The following is a 14,925-nucleotide window of genomic DNA, read 5'->3' on the forward strand; positions in this document are numbered from 1 at the left end:
TCAGTGTCCATCAGTGCTGCATATTAGTGCCTCCTCATCAGTGCCACCCCACCAGTGCCCTTCAGTGCCACCTCATCAGTGCCCATCAGTGCAGCCTATCAGTGCCCATCAGTGCAGCCTCATCAGCACACATCAGTGAAGAAGAAAAATTACTTATTTACAACATTTTCTGACAAAAAAATAAGAAAAAGGTTTTTTAACATTTTTGGCCTTTTAACCTTTTTTTTTGAAAAAAATAAAATGTCAGCAGTGATTCAATATTACCAAAAGAAAGCTCTATCTGTGGGAAAAAAATTATAAAAAATGAATTTGGGTAGAGCGTTGCATGATCGCACAATTGCCATTCAAAATGCAACAGCATTGAAAGCTAAAAATTGCCCTGGGCATGAAGGGGGTGAAAGTTCCCAGTATTTAGGTTTTTAAAGTCGATTTCTAGTTTTCGACTAGTATGGTGACGTATCAGGACCCCTTTCAGATTTGTAAAAGGACGGCTTTTATACTTATTTTTCCAACAGCCCCCAGCTGACATTGTCACCACGTTAGTACTCTGCTGGTATTCCACATTTCCAAATCTGTGAACACCTGCTCCTCCCAATGCGCTCAGTGTTTTTTCCTACTGGTTTGTATATTACTACAGGATGTACAAGCATGTAAGAGGAGCTATTTTGTATGACAAGGGGTAGCAGGTTTTCTTTTTTCTTTCAGCAAGTTGAATAGCTGCAGCTTAAGAGCACTGAAGTGCCAACAATTCAGGACAAGGCATTTTTGTAAGTGACCTTGTGTTGACAAAGTTACTTCAAAGAAACAGAACACAAGGAATGTGCATATATTGTAGAGCTGTACCAAATACTGTATACACATACAGTATATAAGGGTGATGAAGAATGATACATTTTAAAACATTTTAAATTAAAATATAGTATCAATGAGCTATCCAAACCCAACTCTGAGGGCTACTTACAAGGTTAACTGAAAAAAAAACCTCAAACACCAGCTTCAGAATTGTTAAAATTGTATTTACCCCCTTGCTTCCCTATCTAACTTAGAAGTGGCAAATTAAGCTACTGTTCTTATTATCAGTGATGATAATAAATTAATGCTGTAAGTGTATAGCCCAGCGCTCCTAGTGTTCTCAAATGTAGTAAATACTAACTATATATACTGTGTATATACAGCAATTAAACCATCAATTATACAGGTTCAAAATAAGTGCAAATGAAACTGTGCTTACCATAAAAAAGAATCCAGTCTAAAACAATGTCTCATCTTCCAGGACCATGTCCTAGGAAAAAATATGCTCGGTGGAAAGTAGTTTTCAGTGACTCCTCTGTGTCTTCCACCAGTTTTGTGAATTGCTCACCAAATGCACACCCTAAGGAATAAGCACTTACCAGATGGTGTTGATCTCTATGTTGGTCAAAATTCGATTTTAGCTGGATCCATTCTGTTTACTCCCTTTTCCTCCTCCGATATGCAGACTCTCCTTTCCATTGCGTAAAACCTTTTAAAACTTCCTCAAAAACCAATATAAAAAGAAAATTTATATTTACATGTGCTACACAGCACTGTTAAACAAGCCATCATGATTGTTATCATTATATTTGTTGCTGTATCATTTCAATTGTTGTTTGATGGTTGAGACTAAAACCGGAGCTTGCAAAAGTTGGTGCAGCTCTGCATAGAAACCAATCAGTTTCCAGGTTTTATTGTGGGCCCCTTTCACACATGTGGACAGTATGTCCGTATTTCATCCATCCATTTGTGGATGAAATACGGACATACATGCATCCCTATGGGATAGCGGGTGTCTGCGGATGAACATCCGCAGACACTCGATATTGTCTGCCGCCACTATTGTTCGATTCTGCAGATGGAGGAAAATCCTATTTTTCTATCCGTCTGCAGAGCGGATAGGATGAACACGGACAGACGGTCCGTGCTCATCTGATCCCCATAGAGGAGAGAGGAGAGCTGACAGGGCGGTCCCTGCACAGTGTGCGGAGACCGCTCTGTCCGCTGCCGGCTCAGCGGGGACAACGGAGTAACCCCCTGCTGAGCGAGCGGATCATCGCGGGGCGGATCATTACTGATCCGCCCCGTGTGAAAGGGGCCATAAAGTATAATTGACCATGCTGAAGTTAGAAGCTGATTGGCTACCAGGCATAGCTGCAACAGGTTCTAAGTTCTCTAGTTTTAGTAAATGTCCCCCTATACAGTATAAAATTTGTATTTATTAAGTTTGGTAACACTAGGAACGCTGGATTATACACTTGGAGCATAGCTTCAAAATTGGTTTAATGTCATTCAAGATTTATTTGATTGGTTTACAGTTCTTACACTCCAGCTTTGTTGAGAACAAAAAATCCCAAGGTGAACTAGAAAACTTTTTTTTTATAGATTCTTACTGTCTGCTTTTCTTATAATATTGATTTAGACCTTGTCATGTATTTCTCAAGCTGACTGCTAAGTGGGAAGATCTGCCTTTATTATCGCCATATGACCAGTCTCAATGTTGCCTTTGGAAAAATAATAATTTCACAGATTCACAGGCATTTAAAGGACAACTTTGTTTTTTCTTAAGTTTTCCTTTAAAGCTTTACCGTATGCTTAAGTGCAAGGCACATAGTAAAATGCTTACCTTTGACTCTGGAGATTTTGACTGAGCGGCCCTAGAAAGGCTTTACATGAAAGTAGTCCTGGGTGAGCCCTGCAACTGCTGAGCATACAGTATGCACTATGGTCTCATATATTCCTGTGGCTGGTTTGTACACATGGGGAACACAAAAGTATGGCCCATTCCTAAGAATGAATTAGGCTGTTATAATAGGCACAGGGCTGAGACATAAGCTTTTTAGGTAAAGGCTGTGGCATTGCTGTGGCAGGGACATACATACAGTGAGGAACCTCCATAACAGGCCTTCATTTTGTACTGTGAATAACTTTATTAAAAGTTATTTAACTGTCCCAAAAGTTCAAGTATTTGTGGGATCTCAAGCTTGGTACCCTTGTACATACTTCTAGGAAAAGCAGTGAACAGCAGCACATATAATGCTCCCAGTTTGTCACAGTTGAAAGGTAGCAACATTTGAATTTTCTGCCTGTATTGTCATAGCTGCTCTAAGATTAAAATAGAAAGGTAATGTTATTAAAATATCATTAAAATAGGCAATTGATAGTATTTTAACAAAGTGGGGTTTTCTTTCAACCACGCTTGTTTCAAACATTTGTTTTTCAAGTATCTGAAATTAAAACAGAAATGTTGTCGATCTCACATTGTTGAACACTTTGATGGAATTGTAGTTTCTGTGATTTAACATGTTTATTTTTGCACTAGTATAATTTCACATGATTTAATCTTTTTTTTTTGTGCACACAATTTCGAGTATATATTCTTAAAAAAAATGCACAAATTGACTTCTAGTTCCTTTTAAAAAAAGACATTTGTCCTTCAGGCAGATTATGGGTTTTTTGTCAGACAGCTGTCATCCTGGAAAGATTAGTAGGCGATATTACTAACTCCCAGAATATGATTTTCCTTATCTTTTAATATCCAGCAAATCAATTCAAAAACCATATACTGTGACAGGCTTGTTTTCTTAAATCTAGGTTAGAAACATGAAAAAAATACATTGATCCCTGAATGCAGTTTCTTCATGAAAATCTGCAGGTGCAGAAGTAGGGCAAAAACAGCAGTGTTTATTGTGATCAGAACAACTATAGGTGTAATTAAAATATGAGTCAGTCCCTGGACTTTTATTTGTATTGAATACTCCAGCAGTGAATTTTCCCTAGCGTAGATTTTGACTGTTTCCACTTGTAAGTTCTAGATGTTCCTATCCACCTTTGTGTATTCCAAGATCCCCTGTTGCATTCATCATAACAAAAAATGTATAGAAATCCAACAAGGAGAATGGGGCCCCTAATAATGGCCACAGTAGCTGTGCAGACCAAACCTAGGAACTCAAATACAGATATGTTATTAATTGTCCCCAAGAAATATCAGGTGGTTTAACTCTCCAGCATATAGCAAAAAGTACAAATATATCAGTTGTGAGTGAACTGTTCCTTTGGGGTCCATGCACACTGGCTTAAAGAACGCTGCTTCTACAGGAGTTTTGTGTTTGTAAAAGTGAAGCAGCTCAATGTTATCCTATTTGTCCACACACATTAGGATGATTAGAGGCATATTTTAAGCTCAATGTTAAGAGGTAGGACCCCCCCCCCCCCCCATTTGATTGGAGCTTTCTGGCAGAAAAAACACTAAACACTGCCAAGCTCTCCTAAACTCCTGTACAGAAACTTTTCTTTTCTGCCAAGGGAACTGCCATTTTTCTAAGCCCAATGTGCATGGAGCCTTAAAGTGGTTCTATAGCCTAAACATTTTTTTTGCAGGTAAAAAAATGTACATTTATTATTTTCTGTTTTGGGACCCTGTAAAGCGTTGCACCAGCAATCAGCAGATCGCTGATGCCATGTAGGTCTCCTACAGATCTGTCAATGTATTGGCTTACTCCTACGTTGTTCGAGCAAACAAATACATTCTGACAGGAAGACTCAATGTACTACCACAGCGCTCACAGCGCCATGGTAGTTCATTGAAAACTACAATTCTTATAGTTTTCCTTTCACAGAGGAATGTGAATTAGTGAGGCGGCTGGATGGGTGAAGCCCCACATGGCCATGTCTTTTTTGAATTGTGGCAGCAAACATGGGGGGGGGGATCCCTGTTCTGCTGTCACTGCAGGGATCGGGGGGAAGGGGACACGGGGGCCGGTGCATTCATAACATGTTACATGTTACACTTTGAATATGTGTGTAACATGTTATGAAAGATGAATCTATTCTCTATTGCAGTCCTTAAATTAAGGTAAAACATTTTTAGGCAGCAGAATCCCCACTCACCCCCCCCTTACATTTACCTGAGCTCAGCGCTGTGCATATCTTGCAGCTCTTTAAACAAATACATTCTGACAGGAAGACTCAATGTACTACCACAGCGCTCACAGCACCATGGTAGTTCATTGAAAACTACAATTCTTATAGTTTTCCTTTCACAGAGGAATGTGAATTAGTGAGGCGGCTGGATGGGTGAAGCCCCACATGGCCATGTCTTTTTTGAATTGTGGCAGCAAACATGGGGGGAGAAGATCCCTGGTCTGCTGTCACTGCAGGGATCGGGGGGAAGGGGACACGGGGGCTGGTGCATTCATAACATGTTACATGTTACGCCTTGAATATGTGTGTAACATGTTATGAAAGAATAATTTATTCTTTATTGCATTCCTTAAATTAAGGTAAAACATTTTTAGGCAGCGGAATCCCCACTCACCCCCCTTACACTTACCTGAGCTCAGCACTGTGCATATCTGCAGCTCTTCTGTCCCCTCACTTCCTGGTCTCTTGGGCTTTGCTGTCAATCAAAGCCAGTGACGTGAGGGCAAATGATGCAGACAGCAAGGCTCAGGAGCAAGCCTGCATGTGTGCCCCCATTGAAAGCGGCTTGCTATGGGGGCATTTGTCAGAGCCAAGAGTGCCCATGAGGGACTCGAGAAGAGGAGGTTTGGAATTCTATTACACAGTAGTAAGTATAAACCCATTTGTTGTTTAAAAAAAAACACATCAACGCTTTACAGTCACTTTAAGTTCTCATCAGTACAGTCAGAAACTAATGTGGATTTGACCCCACTCGCCATTAAAAAAAATCAAACAAATGTTTTGAATTTTTTTTTTAAACTCAGTTCTACTAGGTTATGGCAAGCTTTAATGGTAACATGTTTTTTTTTTTTAAAGTTAGACGCACAAATACTTACTTTGAGTTAAAAATTGCTATAAAAACCTCTTAAAAATTTCCAAGATCTCTGCTTTGAAAAAATAGATCACGTTGAGAGAGTTGTGAATTTCATATTTCATAATGTGTGTTTTAGGGCTAATGTAGATGAGTGTTCGGGACGCGTTACCCTTCAAATCTGTTGCTGGATTTAACCATATTTGACTAGAAGCAGCCAAGCATGATAAAAAACACACTTTGTAAATGTTATCCTTCTAATCTGCTGCCAAGGCAATAGCCTACAGGAGCCTTGTGATAAATGTGGCCCTGACTGTAACTGTATGTAAAACCACTTTTAATGTACAAGGAAAAGCTTTCTATTGACTTTGCAAAAAGCAAAGCAGGAGCTGTTAAAAATGTTCTTGCATGTATATATGTGTGTGTGTGTGTGTGTGTGTGTATATATATATATATATATATATATATATATATATATATATATATATATATATATATATATATATTATAGTATATATTTAGTTCTGGTTACTTTACACAGCGGAACTCCAGCAAATATTGTGTATTCTTACTTGAATTTTTAATTTTGGTGTTCTTTTGTTCTTTCTTCTTTTGTGTATTTCTTCTAGATCTGTGCTTTAATCCAATGTTGAAACGTTTCCTTTATGCAGGAGCTTCCTGTAATAAAGACTGGTCACTGCAACTGTTTGTACAGGGTGACTGTTCTTGTACCTGCCCTTTTGTAGCATTATGCAGGCAGTCTGTAGTGAGTGGGCTTTCTGAGTCACTCTTATAGCTTTCCACTTTGTAGAAATTGAAGAATATATTTAAATTAAGGATTTTGTAAATGGCGGTCAGGTTTAAGTATAGTTCTGATTATAATTACTTCTATGATAAATAGATAGATAGATAGATAGATAGATAGATAGATAGATAGATAGATAGATAGATAGATAGATTTTTTTATTTAGTTTCTGTTTTTTAAAACCCTTGAAGTATGTACAATTACAGCATTTACCTCAAGCTCTTTTTACACATCAGATGAAATGAAAGCAAAGCACATAAAGGCTAATGGGACCAATGAAGTTTGACCCTTCACTCTGCAAGAACTAATTGTATTCATTTGTTTTGCAGTGTGCATGTACAGAGAGCCATCACTGCATGAAATTGGAGAGAAGCAAGGACGTTCAAGAAAAAGTTCAGGGACACCAACCATGAATGGTGGAAAAGTTGTTAATCAAGAGTCAACATAGCCAAGATCCTGCCCTGTCCTGACAGTGAACCCGTTGGAAAGTCAGAAATGATACATATAAACTGACATGACAGGTTCCGCTGACTACGTTTTTGAACTCAAGTTTTCTTCTTTGGATAGAACAAAGAAATGGAAATTAAATTGCCTGTGCAATGTTTTAAACCAACCAGAAAAATATGAAGATAATACTTTGAATCTGGACTCCATTCATATTTTATGCAAAGTTTGCTGTGTGATCAAATTAGTTCCCATCTCTGCATAAAAAGTATACAATAAAGATATTACCTTTAAAATGACAACAAAGTTCTGGAGAAATGAATCTGAACAAATAAATCAGTCAAGGCCACTAGGGTACCAATCCCTCTTTTGCAATATTCCTCTGTTTTTGATTTGTGTCTATCTATGAAGCACATCTGCTTTGTCTGTACAAATACCATCATATGTTGAAAGCACAGGCTTACAGATATGTATTGTATTTACATATGAAGACAGTTTGCAGAATTCACAGACATGATAGAGAAACAACACCCTTTAAAAACCAAAGAATCAACTGTGTTTTTTTTTTCTTTTAGGAAATGTATATAATTTAAAACAAGCCCGAATTTAGTAAAAAAAAGAAAATATCACAAGGAACATGACTTACTATCAATCTGATGTGCCCCTTGTGCTGCTGCTTCTCGTTATGTTTAAAATCCTCCTCCTCTGATCTTCATACCTGCCCCCTTGCTGTAATCTTCCAGTGCTGTGAGGGTAATAGAGCCAAGGGACCTGTCATTTGCACTCATCAAAAGTGCTGATTATGTCCACTATTTCCACTCACCTCCTCTATGCATAGATGCTGTATTATAGCTTCTATGGATGAAAAAATTGAAATCTCTTAATGAAAGAGGCAGACCTTTAATTTATCCTCATGGCCTCCATTCAGGGATTGTTTATGGTCTGTAGTACAGCTTCTTCTGAACTTAGGAGATGAGAGGAAAGTGTAGGTATAATCGGCACTCTTGGAGAGCACATATGAGAGGTCCTTCGGTTCTATTAACTCCTGCAACCCCAAACGATTACAGGGGTGCCAGTGGGGGCAGGGGAGTATTTAAAATAAATGAGGAGCCAGTATCACAAGGGAATAATTGCACTAATATTTAGCCATGCCCCTTGTGCTTGTCCTTGTTTATTTTAATAAATGTAGGCTTTAATGTAAAACAGTCAGACAGAAATTCTTGAGCAACCTCCCTACCTTTACCATCACTTCTCTGCCTCTCAGAGCACTGCTGCTACTATATAGCTATCTTGGTACTTCTTTTATATAAGGAAGTATGTGACATATCACCTGCCTTCCCCAATGAAGCACTTAGGGTGTGAGTGCTGTCAAAATTGAAGTAGGGGGTATGCCATTCACTGTGCATTTTTTGATAATTTTAGGTATTGTCATTTTAAGTATTTGTGGGGATGGTGGCAAGGATCAGAGTGGTGAGAAAAATGACAGAAAGGGTAAGGAAAAGGAGGGAGAACTGGTTTGGAATTTCTTTATTTTGGCAGATTCGCTTTAAAATGAACTGGCTCTCTTTTCCATCTTCAACTAAAACAGCTGCTTAACGACAGCAACCCATGTCTTCTGTTCAGAAAAGACTCTGCTGTGCACCTCTGGAAATTAGTTTAACTTTACAATGGACTTCCTAAATGGTAGCATATGCCCTAGCCTGTTGGTATTCCCCACATCTTAGCTTCCTGTATGATGAGATTGCCTTGCTGGCCAATAAGGCACTCTCATGGTACAGACACCATTGGGTAAATGGAATTTAGCTGAATGGAAGTACTGACATTTTCCCTCTGTCCTTACTAAATAAAGACCAACCTTTGTAAACAAAGCAACTATATTCTATATGTAAATTTATTTCTAGCCAACAGCTTTTTTTTCAGTTTTGGATCAAGTAGGGCAAGGTTAGAAGCACTGTCATGTTTCAGTTGCTGTGTGGGACCCTTTAGAGGATGCCACCCTACGCTTCTTTTATAGATGACTATCTATACAAGAGGGTTGGATACATTTGTGCAATAGTGATGCAGACCTCAATACCAACCTGTGATTTAATTCCTTGCCCATAAAGTCCAAAACCAAAGAAAAAAATGTTTGGGAATACATTTCCGATGACAATTTGGTCTCTTTCTATTTATTAAGAAAAAACTAAATGTATTGTAACTAACCTGTTTTAAACTAAAAAAAATTAAGATTTTTTGATTTCCTTCTAGGTCAAAAGAACAATGTATTGTTACTTATAATATTATGTCTGTGAATTACATCCATCACCATTACAAATAACCCTGTGGGCAAGCTTATTTGGCATGTTGTGAATCACAAAGTGAATGCATGTAATGGCAATGACTTTAAAATGAATGTGTCCTCATGTTGAGCTCCATACTCCATTGTAAAATTAGCACAATCAAAAATAGTTTAAGCGGAAAAAGCCTATATATATATATATATATATATATATATATATATATATATATATATATATATATATATATATATATATATATATATATAGGGCTGGTGGTAGCTGGCTTTATTTTTAAAAGGGAAAAGGGAAAAGAACACTAATGCCTTTATTTAACAGAGCAATGTGCAAAGTGCAGTAAACACTAGCAATCATTACACATAATCTGTCACTGGTTTGCCTATATTACCATACTTCCCAGTAACATACAGTCAGTAAAGGCTTTTAAGCTCCTCTCTGAGCTTCCTGGAGTACGATTACTTAGTTGAGCACTGCCTCTTTTGGCATCCAAGAAGTCCTTTCATAGGGATGCTTTAAACTGCCAAAATGTGATTGCTTGCTGTGGGTTACTGCACGCCATTGCCTTATCACACTATACCAGTCTGGTGTGACTTCTTAACATTAACAAGCATGCTAAAGATAGAAAACACAAATATTTTGTACATAGCTCTGGAATGGTGCTATGAAGGGCTTCCATTTGCAGATTAGCTTTTTATTTAGATACAAATCAGAATAGATATTATTATAGATATTAAAATGGAAATGAATTGCAATATAAAATTATCATGTTTGAATGCCAATGATTATAGCTAGAGGGATGCATGAATCCAGCTTGTTCTGTTTTGACTTGCATTTGCACATTTTATTTGCTAGATTGGGTTCAGTATAGAGTGAAGGGCAGGGAGAGAGATTTTGTAAGGATTGAAGGGTAGGGCATTTTTTAATGTTTTGACCACATTTTAGCTTGTTAAATAATAAAAAAAAACATTTATTGGATCTGTGGCAAATGACTATGTTGGTGCACTGCATTATTTAACATTTTAATTTGCTTTGTGATTTCCTTGCAGCAGTTCTCCAGAATTCACTGTACATAATGCGACTCCTGAGTCATACATAGCAGATGTCAACGTGTTATAGGCACAATATAAGAAGTTGTTGCGTTGGCTGACAGTTCTTGCAGTTATTATGCAAGGTCCTTCAGTCTTCCTCTCTTTTTATCTGTTCCTTGCCTTTGGCTGAGGGTTCATACAAGCAAGATCAAAACAAGCAATTCTATTACACTTAAATGGGGTTTTCACATTCATTCAATTAATATAAAATAAGATAACATCTTGTAGAAGTGAAAATAAAAGCCACTTCTCCTTCTCCAACTCTTCCAGACAGTTGTTTTAATACGTTTGACAACTGGACAGAGCTTTTTGTCTTTTTCTGAAGAGGCCAAACTCTGGCATCAAAAAAACATTAATTTCATAGGGCATGAGCAGAGTACATTGAAACCCAAATGTCCAGACTAAATTTAGCAGCATCAGGATGCATCGGTTAACTTGAAGATGGCAACTAATTTGCTTACCTGAATATGTTTTATAATACTTTAAGTTCATAAAAAGATTTTTTATTTGGCACGGTCTTCTAATAAATATGTTGCTTGTATTGTTTATTTAAAGCTAACCAGTAGACACACGTGCAAAATATATACATTTTCATTATTTTACACCTGCTACATTTTTCATTATTTTACACCAATTGCATTGTACTGGCTTCAGTTTCACTGTACCTTTATCTGCACAAGATACACAGATAAAATAGGCAGACTTGTATTACATACAAACCTTATGTCATCACTATTATTTCCTGTTATGACAAAGACATGATCCAAATCTATGGTGATTTGTTCCTTAAAGCAAGTGTAAACCAGAAACCATCAGTGAACGTATTGTCTTAGAAATAGGAGAAATCTGCATTGTCTTCCATCTACATTGATAGCATAAAGTGTTTATTACCCCAGTATTTCATATTTCTGATATATACCTGCTGTACCACGTACTTGTATGAGAAAGTATTCTGTTATCTTTGTATTGCTTTCTTTGTGTGAAATCCCTGCTGTTCCTGCCAGTCCCTCTGCTTTCCTTCTAAAAACTGACCACACTAAGCAGAAGAGCACAGAGTGGTCAGTTCTCTAGCTATGCTGGGAAATCAGTGTGCTCTCCTCCAATGATCAGACTTGTCTTGACATGCCCCCCCTGCACAGCCTTTGACTGAGAAGATCAGTGCACTGTTGCTCCTCCCCCTCAGCTCTCATGCAGCTCGGAACAGAAGGAACATATGGTATGTGATCACTCATAAAAAAGGAAAAAAAGGTATTTATAATGTTTTTTTCTATACACAAAAGTTTTGCCTTTCATTTCTATTGTAAACTGAATGGGTTGTTTTACAAGGTGATTGTTTACAATCACTTTAACGTTCTCTAAGCACAGGGGCACTATGCTTTTTGTTAGGTTTGCCCATTTCCTCAAATTTGTTCTGATAACTGGTGCCATTTGAGGCAGGAAGTGTAATAAATTGCCTCCTAAAGAAACAAAGCCAGCACTAAAACCCCTTTTTACTTCCAAACAGTCTTTATTGCTCCAGGGTAAAAAAAAAAAAAACCTTACAAAGTGAACAGCCTCTATGCCTTTGGTAAATCAATCCTTTTGTGTGCTTTTTCAGGAGATTTTCATTCAGTTTCTGTCTTTGTAAATTGTGTCACTTGGAACAGGAAGTAAGGGAAAGTGTCCCCAACAGGTACACAGACAGCAATAAAGAAAAGGCCACATGGCTGACTTCAATGTTCGAAAGTGTCTGTCCTAAGGAATGGCTGAGTCTTCCCTCATTAACATACAATGAAATAAGCCAATCTTCCAAATAACCCTTTGTTAGGACAGCCATAATCCAAATCTAGTTTTCAACTGATAATTATGATCTGCCTGCAGACTACAGAGAGGGTTAGCTATGGCAAACACAGACAAAGACAACTAGTAGGCTTTTACAGTGCTAGAATTTTCAGAACAGAACATCTATGAAGGGAAAGCAGCATTTTTAAAATATTCTTAAGTTTTACAATGTGAATGAGAACATTTTATAAATATAAAGTAGGTGTTAACCCAATTCGGTTGCAAAAGTTGAAATACCCTTTAAGATGCATTCTGGCATGTAAAGTACACCAGCAACATATACAATACATATCCAACCAATGTTGATGATGCCCAGTGAAGTAGTTTCTGTATTAACACCATGCTTCTTTGTTTCTCTATTATATTAATACAGTATGTTTAATATTTTTCTTTTCATGAAACCCTTTTAACAACGATTGTTTTATTTTTAGCTAAATTTTCTTTATTGGAGTTTTATAAAGAGAAAAAAACAAAACAGATGTTCCAACTAGAAACAGACTCATCTAACAAGTAACACTGTGTTAAATGCAAACAGTAATATTCTAAGTGGGGTAGGTGAATCAAAATTGTCTAGCAGGAAGGGAATCTAGATGGATGGGGGGGGGGGGGGGGTAAGGGATAGGGGTATAGGGAGGGAGGAGGTATAAGGCACCAGAGGTCCAAGATATAGGCTTAGGAGTTCAATGATCAGCATAGTTATATTTGGACAGTACATTTTGGATGTTGTAACCACCTAGCCATACATTTCCTTAAATGTAAATTTTTCCTAGCTACTATCCTTTCCATTTCGCACTGGAAGTTAAGATCAGCAATAGTGCCTGAAATTGAGGGGATTGTCATAGTTTTCCATAGCCTGGTAATGTTTAATTTGGCACCATGTAGTAAGTGGAGGATTGCGCATCCAGATTGAGGTGGGAATTTTTCTATGCCAATGTGTAAGAGGGCTAGTGCAGGGGTCGGGGTCCATGATGTCCCAGCGATGGAGGAGACCAAAGCGAATACTTGATTCCTGAAGAAACTCAAGGATTTGCAATACCAGAGTGTGTGTGCGATGGAGTCTGCTTGCCGCAATTTCTGCCACAATTTCTAGAGCGGGATGGAGAGTGGCCTGGATACATTTTAGAAAGTCGGTAGGGGGTTAAATACCATCTTTGGATGGTCTTTTGGTAGGATTCCCAGTGATCGGTACAGTGAGGTGCTTTAATTGTTTCTGTAAATGCTTATTGCCACTGGTATTGAGTGAGGGGGATATTTAGTTCTTCAGCCCATTTGTTTAAAGAGTATATTTGGGAGTATGGTCGGGTGTCATTAAGGCATGAGTACATCAGGGAGATACCTCTGCTGGGGCATGTGGTAGCGAGGTAATATCTGTATATTGGTATAGGTATATTTACTGTGGAGGGCAGTTTAGCTATGTTTATGAAGTGGGAGACTCGCATGTATGTGAAAGCTTCTGAGCTTTTTTTGGGTGTATGGGGACACCAAAAGTAAAGTGGGTCTAAGATTGAGGCGCGGAAGTAATTGATATATATGGGGTAGGCCCACTCCGCCTTTGCTATGGTGCCTGGTAAGTATGTAGCCAGCACATCTAGTGTGGTTTAGAGTTCCAGATATATTTGTGAGTTGACTCTGGATTGGGCTTAGGAGGGAGAGGGGAAGAGGCAGAATGAGTGTTTGAAATAAGTAGAGAAGCTAGTAGTAGTATAATCATTTTAAAGGTAACAATACGACCTAGAGTAGAAAGGCCCATGCTGCGTAGTGATTTCAGTAGGGAGTGTACGTTTCAAGAGAAGGTTAGGTAGTTCAGGTCAATCAGTTGTTTTGTGTTTGGAGCAATCTGGATTCCCAAATGTGGGGTAGATGAGCTTGCCCACATGTACGGTATGGTGGATTTCAACCGAGCAGCCATTTGTGGTGGGAGATGCACAGGGAGGGCTACGGATTTCTTGGCATTGAGTTTGTAGTAGGATACAGAGCTAAATTGGTGAAGGGTATTTTGTAATGCTTCAAGGGACTGGACGGGGTTGGTGATCATCAAAACCATGTCGTCTGCAAATAAGCTAATTTTGTGGTGTATGCCGTTGCAGGGGATACCTGAAATTTCAGGGTCAGAGCTTAGTGTAGAGGCCAAAGGTTCCATCAGTAGGGCAAACATAAGTGGGGAGAGTCGGCATCCCTGTCGCTTACCATTGGAGATCTCGAAAAGGGGTGAAAAGGGTCCCTCCTATAAGTACTTTAGCGGATGGGTTGGAGTATAAGGATAGAATTACATCTTGGAATCACCCTGTAATACCAAATTTAAGTTAGTACTGCTTGAAGGAAAGTCCAGTGGACTTTATCGAACGCCTTCTCTGCATCAGGGATAGTAGCAGAGAAGGCATTTGAGTATGTGCAGCATGTTGCATGAGGTTGAGCACTCTTCTGGTTGCGTCTGGGTTTTGCCTACTTGGGACACCCCCAAACTGGTCTGGGTGCACTAGCTCAGGGAGAAACATCATCAGTCTGTTGGCAATAACTTTAGCGAGTAGTTTGATGTCAGTATTTAAGAGAGATATTGGTCTGTAGTTAGAGGCAACAGAGGGATCTTTACTAGGTTTCGGGACAGTGGATATGATTGAGCGCAGCATATCTGTAGGCAAGGAGTCAGCTGCATTGAAGGGGTCTGTCAATCTGGGAGTTGAGATG

At 38.5% G+C, this 14,925-nt stretch overlaps 1 protein-coding gene across 4 annotated transcripts in view; it reads left to right on the top strand.

Annotated features, from left to right (window-relative positions):
- Window positions 1-10,306, top strand: part of FGF12 (fibroblast growth factor 12) — a 619,715-nt gene extending 609,409 nt beyond the window's left edge. For all 4 annotated transcript variants that reach the window (XM_077487534.1, XM_077487533.1, XM_077487532.1 and 1 more), the window contains one exon: window positions 6,920-10,306. In XM_077487534.1, coding sequence (XP_077343660.1) covers window positions 6,920-7,038 — 119 coding nt within the window. In that variant the 3' untranslated portion in view covers window positions 7,039-10,306. The remainder of the gene's footprint in view (window positions 1-6,919) is intronic.
- Window positions 10,307-14,925: the final 4,619 nt, after the last annotated feature.

The sequence above is a fragment of the Lithobates pipiens genome, unplaced genomic scaffold (genome assembly GCF_037356315.1).
Source record: "Lithobates pipiens isolate NorthernLeopardFrog02 unplaced genomic scaffold, aLitPip1_a1.2 Scaffold_18, whole genome shotgun sequence".
NCBI lineage: Eukaryota > Metazoa > Chordata > Amphibia > Anura > Ranidae > Lithobates > Lithobates pipiens.